General features: G+C 51.5%; 1 protein-coding gene across 1 annotated transcript; it reads right to left on the bottom strand.

Moving 5' to 3' along the window:
- Positions 1-295: 295 nt before the first annotated feature.
- Positions 296-7829, bottom strand: DAZAP2 (DAZ associated protein 2). The gene is made up of 5 exons (XM_065575917.1): positions 7733-7829; positions 6072-6272; positions 3277-3395; positions 2217-2459; positions 296-1673 (listed from the first exon to the last, which is right to left on the bottom strand). Exons 2-5 carry the CDS (start codon positions 6082-6084, stop codon positions 1545-1547), a joined length of 504 nt encoding a protein of 167 aa, XP_065431989.1. The 5' UTR covers positions 6085-6272; positions 7733-7829; the 3' UTR covers positions 296-1544.
- Between the last annotated feature and the right edge of the window lie 879 nt (positions 7830-8708).

The following is an 8708-nucleotide window of genomic DNA, read 5'->3' as shown; positions in this document are numbered from 1 at the left end:
TATTGTACCACAAGTCCACTTACCCATCATGCCAGTCTGCGATATCCTCACAAACCAACAGCTTGACTCAAATTTCACTTCATTCTTTCCTTTCATCCTTCCCTGTGTTAAGTTAGACTAGTGTGAAATGCTCTCAGGAGATCTTCAGGGTTCTCCTCACCTCTTAAGAAAAGTTCCCCTTTCACAAAACCTCTTTAAGATGAAGTTTGCAAGAAGGCAGGAAAGAAGATGCAAGCCTTTAAAATAAATAAAAAAACCACCACCACCAAGCTGAGCAATGATCAGGAGTTCTGTGTGAGGTCTAATGCAACTTTGTCACTTTATTCAAATTTTCAAAATAGTCTTTATTCTACTTTTTTTAGTATAAAAAAAATCCACAAGTTAAGTGCACCACAGTGTATACAGAGAGACATAATGCTGAACTTCCAGAACAGTCAGTTGTACGGTTTAACACAACATACAATACAGAGATTTAGATTCAACTGAAACCTCAAGATAAAATATATTCACCAAATCTGATTTTTTTTTCTTCATAAAACAAAAACCAAAAGATTGAGGATCCCTGAAATATTCTTCTTAACCCTAATAAGACTTCATTATACTCAAGTCATTTTTTAAAGGATGCATTCATAAAACAAGCCATTCACCAAGCTAACTTGTGTGTTGATTGACAGTTGCTACACACTCGAGCACAGATGGAAACCCATCTCTCTATTCTGAGTAATAGCCTTAAGTTTTGCTGTCAAGACACCAAGTTGCTTTTAAAATGTGGTTTTGTTATTAAGCTGTAGTTTTAAAAGTCTAGTTTGCATTTAATGAAACGTTCGAACAGGAGTTGCACCGTGTTTCAGGCACCAAAGCATGGCTTTGATTAGACTCAACGTGCAAAGAAGTCCCAACGCTACTGGGAATGTATCAAAAGAACATCCCATGTCACATCCTAGCTGCATACCTTCCTGGAGAAAAATGAAGAGTGAATGCGAGCACAGAGAGTGCTTCAAGGGATCCATTCTACTGTGAAGTCGCGAGGGAGAAAAAGCCCTATGTGGCCACCAGAGAAATGAATGTGACTGGCTTTCTATCCAGCACCATTGATTCTATGGAAGGAGAAAGAGGATGCATGTATCTCACTCCTATTGATTAGCAATAGATTTGAGATGGAGCTGCAAGAATTATAGTTTGATACTTTGAAGTCAGATTTCCTTCCTACCCTTCTCCTCCCGCCCCCCTAATTTATAGACAGTTGATTAATAAAAGCCAAGAGACAGTGCTGCAGTATTACTCCAGTGGAATTAAAGGAAGATCTGTGGGGCTGCTTAGCTCACATTCATTTCATGAATTAACCCCTCTTTAATAGAGGCACTGCTACCATTACATGGTTTCTTATTACGTTTTAAAAGTGCCTGGAGGGTTGGGCACCAGGAAGACACCCCACCGTTATGTGTCTAAACTGCAACTTCAGGTTAATATGACTAAAGCAGTTACATTGTGAGAAGTGCTGACAGTATGTGATGTCTTTCCTTAAACAAACATAGCCTCTTTGTTCACCAGATAGTGTAACCACCATCCGAGCCCCCCATGAAGTAGCTTCCCTTCCGTTGCGTCACTAACACATTGGCACCCTGCATGGCTGCCAGCTGGGCTGCATTGGGAGGGCAGCCAGGAGGTGGCGGCTGAAAAACAAAGAGAGGATTAGTTAAGAGGATCAGAGGGCAATGCCACCTTGGCACCTCAGCCGGGTAGACAAGATGGATTGGATTACAGTGAACCGGGCACTGCTTTTGCAACACAGAATAATTACCATCAACGCACCCATAGCTAGCTACTGAACCATGCTTGCACGGAATAGTACACAAACAGCTGGGCAACACCCTGATCACCTGGTTTGAACTAGTAGAGTCATCCCTGCTCCATTCAGAGGACAGAATTGGCGAGGCAACAGGACAGGCAAGAATTAAGACTACGAATGCCGCCCTGGCTTTTTTTAATCCCCCTCAAAGCCAAGCAGAGATGTGATGGCAGAAAAAGACTGCAACAGAACACCATAAGCTCTACAAGCACAGGTCGCTCACACCGGTTCTCTCCTAGCAGCCGATTGCTCCTAAATACGGACACAAGCACCTTCTGATAAATGTTTAGAATAGCCTATGTTGTCAGCCTCCCATGTGACTCTGAAAATGAGACATGCAGGGTTTCCACAATACATTTATACTTACAGGAACACTACCAGTGGCACCAGCCCCAAACCTCGCTCCGGCATCAAAGCCACCTTCAACAAGGACAGTTGACCCAGGAGGGTAGACAGGACCTACAGGATAATATGCCATTGGAACTGAAGAGCCCATTGGGCCAACAGCCACAGACTGTGCCATGGGTAGGTACAGAGAAGCACCAGGATATGCAGCGGACATAGTAGGTACGGTGGCAGCCCCTGGATGCACAAAGCTTGGACGATACAGCTAGAATGAGAAACACAAGGAAGTTATAAGGTTTTCCTCGCCCCAGAACCATTTATGCAGATTCTCTCTCAAAGCTCTGATAGTATGTCATAGGGCTGCCGCCCTCCCTCAAGTACAGCGGTAGTCCCACTCCCTCAAGTACAGCGGTAGTCCCACTCCCTTCCCTGAAAGCACAACTCCATCTGGAGGGAGAGAGGAGTTTGATCAGATTATGCCAATTTGAAGCATGGTGCTTCCCGATTGTCTGCCAGAATCAATCCAGAAGAACCATCTTATTGGCTTTTGCCTACACAGGTTAGCTCTAGTGGCAACTCCAAGGGAAGCTTTGACTAAAGTTTCTGGCATTTTAAATGGATTTGGGAAAGGAAATGTTATTTGGGGATTTCAGCCAGATCACAGAACAAGTATTTTTTCCCATTTCAAAACAGAAATGTTTGTATCCACACATGAAGCCTCTGGCAGAGGGCAATGTCAATTCATTTTTACTGACTCTTATGCTTGAGCATTTAGCCAAAGCTATTAACTAATGTTTTACTGATTTCTGAAGGCGGGAGAGAGAGAGAGAGAAGGATTTTGAAACCTGGAACAGCTCCCAAAGTGCATAAAGTATGCTTTTCTAATTAGCAGTCAGAGTGGCATCCCCTAACTCAGCACATTTCTCACTAGACAGAGCTGCCAGACTGATTGCTGCCCACTCTTGGGAGGTGCAAATGGTCATTCCAGGCTAACAAATGCCGGTATTAAGTATTCATTTGTAACCAGTTCAAGTTTACTTTTCAGGTGTGGAGCAAGAACACAAAAGGGACATATTGCATACCTCAGAGTAAGCAGGAGGTGCATCGGTATAAGGTGGTGCTTGAGGAAGAGGCATTGTCTGTGGGTACACAGGATTACCAGGAGGTTGCACTGGGTAGGATGGCTGTGTCGGATATTGACCTAAGAAGCAGAAGAGAATTTGGTCAGTGTTAACTGAACTGCCATTACAGAAATGGGACAGGAAATTGAGTTTATGGAAAGCCACTTCTTTACGGATCCGAGAGAGAGGACCACAAGGGATTGAAATCGCAGATGTTTTACACATATAATTAGAGGCAGAGGGCGCAAGAGGGAAGGAAATGCCCTGCAGGCCTACAACTATGTCAGGTACTGAGTAAAGTCCACTCAGTCACGTTCAGGCAATACTTGCACTCTGGTCAGAATTTAAAGGAAAAAATAATTTCTGTTCTGTTAAAATCCTTTAAAGGAACTAGGCTACTGCAAAATTAAATTATCTTCCTTTGCAGATCCGCTTATTCAGAGTTGGGCATTTCACTGCTTAGACTTGCAAGTCACAAAATGCTGAGACTCTGCCACAGAACTGCGACACTTACTGGGACATCAAGAATACTAGATCCTGTATCATTTGAAGCTACTGATAAGAGGTTGTCATAAGTGCAATTTCCAGAGAGCATCTGTTAATGATCTTAATGTTTACAATTAAACACTGTCACTCCATGTGCCTCAAGTTGCAGAAGGCAGAGTTCACAGAGAAGATACTTGGTTTCTACAAAAGAGAGGGGGCATAACAACTGAAGTGAGAAACAGATATAGTCCCCAGAGTAAGAGAGGACCTGCTCCCAATCCCAGGCTCTCCCACATTCATTACTCTTCCTTACCCCTTTATTAATTCATGCTAAAGTTGACATTCCATTAAAGCGACATGCATCTTAATGTCTCAAAAGTAAGTACGCATATAGTAGCATTGCTCTTAAAGCGAAGGCCAATAGGAAGTCCTGCTTAATATCTTACCGCAGTTGGCTCTACAGTTTGTTTTTTCTCATCAGGTCAATATCATGTGTTTAAAATAAATAATTTCTACGTGTTTGTTCAGCTGCATGTAAGATAGCTAGCAATGGCAAGGAGGTGTGGCTTTAATGTGTCACCATCAAGGAGGTGTGGCTTTAGTGTGTCACCATCAGGTCAAAGCAGGACTCTTGTGATGGTTGTTAAAAGCTCTATCAAATCTAATGCCAATATAAATGGTTCTATGAGAGTTACAGATTCAGGACAGAGTTAAAGAAAAAAAAGGGGGGGAGAGAATATAGTGGCCTTGGAGGGTTTGTAATTTGAGTTCTAGTCAAGCTTTTATAAGATCCTCATCCTCGCAGTACCCCAGCCCCAGGAGAGCATCCAAAACCAGAGGGAGCCACTGCCCCCAAGGAAAATTCATAGAAAAGTAGTAGTTTTGTTAATGGCAAGTAGCCAAGATTCCTGAAGCGATTTAAAGATTGTGACACCTCGGGAAAAGCCAGCAGCTCACGTTACTCAAGGCAAATTATGAACCCAATCGACTGGAGTGGGACAAAGATGCACTAACCCCTCCAGTGGCACCCAGCAATGTCACAGACCCCACCACTTCCCCCGAGGGCCTCCCCCATGACTGTCATGTCTACCTCCAGGGTGTTGCTGTGGCACAGCGCCATCCTGCAGACATTGCAGCTCTTTTACAGGAAGCAGTCGAGAGAGACCTCGTGACACAGTTTAGGGATTCTGAGTTAGCAAATCGAGGTTCACGCATTGAAGCATTGAACTGTTGAGCTAACGGTTAAATATAGGCCTTCCACCAACGCCTGAGGCTCCCTGCTTCTTCAAGACCACAAGGAGCCGCCGCAACTACCCTCACCCTTTTGTCCCCACCACCACCTCCAGCCCTCACAACTGCCCTACCTTGATCCAGGACTACCGGCTCCTACAGCTGCCATCACTGCCTCTTAGCTAGGACAGGCATCCCCCGCCAAACCCCCCTCCCCTGCAGAAAATAACTATAGTCCCCATGGGGCTGACACCCCCTGCACCCCTTCCCCTCCTCCCCCACCATGGCGCTGACACCCCCCCTGCACCCCTCCCCCCACGGCGCTGACACCCCCCCTGCACCCCTCCCCCTACACCCCATGGCGCTGACACCCCCCCTGCACCCCTCCTCCCCCATCCCCCCATGGGGCTGACACCCCCCGCACCCCTTCCCCTCCTCCCCCACCATGGCGCTGACACCCCCCCTGCACCCCTCCCCCCACGGCGCTGACACCCCCCCTGCACCCCTCCCCCTACACCCCATGGCGCTGACACCCCTCCTCCCCCATCCCCCCATGGGGCTGACACCCCCCGCACCCCTTCCCCTCCTCCCCCACCATGGCGCTGACACCGCTCCCTGCACCCCTCCCCCATCCCCCCCACGGCGCTGACACCCCCGCACCCCTCCCCCCCCCCCGCGGGGCGCACCCCTCCCCCTCCTCTCTCCACGACGCTCTCACCCCCCCCCCCCCCCACGTACCTGCCACCCACGCCAGCCCCCGTCCTCCCGCCTGGGAAGGACCCCGGCCTTAGAGCCCGCCCCTCCCTCCTCCCACCCAGCGGCCGTGCGGCAGCCAAGGGGTTAACGACTAGGCCCAGGCGTGCGGCGTCATGGAAACCGAGCACCCGCCCCCCGCCCCGCCGCGCTCCCACTGGCCCGGCCTCCCCGCCCATCACGGGCTCGGCCTCACGGTAACGGACGGCGCCGCCAGCGTTAAAGGGGCCGCGCCCCCAGCCCGGCGACTGGCGGCGAGGGGCCCCTGGCTCCCCCCCCGCCCTTGCCTTTGCTGTTCATGGCGGCGGGGGGGTTCGGGCCGGTTCGGCTCTGCTCGGGGACTCGCTACGGCCGGTGCCGGATGTGTCCGCTCCGCTCACTTCCTTGTTATTGTCACTGCGGCGCTGGGAAGGGGGCGGGGGGAGGAGGGGAGAGGACGTCTTACGTTCGCCGCGCGGCGTCATGACGTAACGGCGGCGCGGCCGGGGCTGCGGGAGGGAAAGAGAGAGGGGTCATGGGGGGCGTGGCCTATATCCCCTCCCGTTCCAAACGATGGGCCCCTGCTGGGTGCAGGAGGCGGTAGCCCCGCCCCGGACTCCTGGGAAAGGGGGGGCTGCTTATCCCATCCAGGGAGCCGGGGGGGGGCTGCTTATCCCAGCCAAGGAGGGGAGGGGGAGTCGGGGGGGGCTGCTTATCCCAGCCAGGGAGCCTGGGGGGGGGGAGTCGGGGGGGGGCTGCTTATCCCAGCCAGGGAGCCGGGGGGGGGGGGCTGCTTATCCCAGCTAAGGAGGGGAGGGGGAGTCGGGGGGGGGCTGCTTATCCCAGCCAGGGAGCCTGGGGGGGGGGCTGCTTATCCCAGCTAAGGAGGGGAGGGGGAGTCGGGGGGGGGCTGCTTATCCCAGCCAGGGAGCCTGGGGGGGGGGCTGCTTATCCCAGCCAGGGAGGGGAGGGGGAGTCGGGGGGGGCTGCTTATCCCAGCCAGGGAGCCTGGGGGGGGGGAGTCGGGGGGGGGCTGCTTATCCCAGCCAGGGAGCCGGGGGGGGGGGCTGCTTATCCCAGCTAAGGAGGGGAGGGGGAGTCGGGGGGGGGGGCTGCTTATCCCAGCCAGGGAGCCGGGGGGGGGGGCTGCTTATCCCAGCTAAGGAGGGGAGGGGGAGTCGGGGGGGGGGCTGCTTATCCCAGCCAGGGAGCCGGGGGGGGGGGGCTGCTTATCCCAGCTAAGGAGGGGAGGGGGAGTCGGGGGGGGGGCTGCTTATCCCAGCCAGGGAGCCGGGGGGGGGGGCTGCTTATCCCAGCTAAGGAGGGGAGGGGGAGTCGGGGGGGGGCTGCTTATCCCAGCCAGGGAGCCGGGGGGGGGGGGGCTGCTTATCCCAGCTAAGGAGGGGAGGGGGAGTTGGGGGGGGGCTGCTTATCCCAGCCAGGGAGCCGGGGGGGACTGCTTATCCCAGCCAAGGAAGGGGAGTGGGGGGGGGCTACTTATCCCAGTCAGGGAGGGGAGGGGGAGTCGGGGGGGCTGCTTATCCCAGCCAAGGAGGGGAGGGGAAGTTGGGGGGGGCTGCTAATCCCAGCCAAGGAGCCGGGGGGGGGCTGCTTATCCCAGCCAGGGAGGGGGAGTCGGGGGGGGCTGCTAATCCCAGCCAAGGAGCTGGGGGGGGACTGCTTATCCCAGCCAAGGAAGGGGAGTCGGGGGGGGCTGCTTATCCCAGCCAAGGAGGGGAGGGGGAGTCGGGGGGGGCTGCTTATCCCAGCCAAGGAGGGGGAGTGGGGGGGCTACTTATCCCAGTCAGGGAGGGGAGGGGGAGTTGGGGGGGCTGCTTATCCCAGCCAAGGAGGGGAGGGGGAGTTGGGGGGGCTCCTTATCCCAGCCAAGGGTAGGATTGGGGCAGCCACCTCATCCCAGCCAAGGAGGAGAGCGGGAGCTCTTCCTTCTCCCCCTACAAGTACCAACCTGTGAGAAGATTTTTGATAGTAGAGGGCTCTTTAATCAAGCAGACAAAGGCATAACAAGCTCCAATGGCTAGAAACTGAAACTAGGTATTTTCAGGCTAGAATTAAGGTGTACATATTAAATAGGGTAATTAACCATTGGAATAACTTTCCAAGGGAATGAGGCTGATTCTCCGTCACTCAAAGTCTTTAACTCAAGACAGGATGATTCTAAAAAATAGGCTCTAGCTCAGACACAATATAGGCTTGATGCTGAAATTCCCCGGCCTGTATCATACAGGAGGTCGGACTAGATGATCGTAAAGGTTCTTTCTGGCTTTACCATCTATGCATTTGTGCTTCGCTTTCCCTATAGGGAAAACAGGGATCGTATCACCATAAAATGAGGTTACGAAGCATAATCCTTCAATGTTTGTAAAGAGCTTTGAAGATGGAAAGTGCTAAATATTGTTACTAATGAATTCTACCCCAATTGGCTAATGCAACCCTTTCATTTACACCCAATCTTTGGGTACACCTCTTTGGAGCATAGAAAGCCTGAACCCTCGGTATAGCACAGAGCTATGCTGTAAACAGGCAGTTGAGGAAATCTGGAAACAAATATCCATGTAACCTTCCTTGTTTTTTGTTTTTTCCTTCTGAATTGGACATAGAAAAAACAGCCACTTCTAAGTTCATGCATAAAAGATCAATGGAAACAGCTGATAACCTCCAAATATTTTTAAATTTAATTAATCCTTAAGGCTGGTAAAATTTCATCAGGCAGTGAGTTCTGTTCATTAGCAACAGCTAATGCTTTATTAGTTATTTTGGCCTGAGCTTTAGGATATGTTAGTTATTTTAAAACATATCCTCTTCGTTGTTATAAGAGAAAGTTGGTGTCTGCATTATTCCCCAGACTCCTGTCACACACCCTCATGGGACTCACTCAGGAATTGTGACACCCCCACACACACACATACACACACATAAATGTC

The sequence above is a fragment of the Chrysemys picta genome, chromosome 22, assembly GCF_011386835.1.
Source record: "Chrysemys picta bellii isolate R12L10 chromosome 22, ASM1138683v2, whole genome shotgun sequence".
NCBI lineage: Eukaryota > Metazoa > Chordata > Testudines > Emydidae > Chrysemys > Chrysemys picta.
The sequence above is the reverse complement of the archived record's forward strand: the minus strand, read 5'-3'. Positions and strand labels throughout refer to the sequence as shown.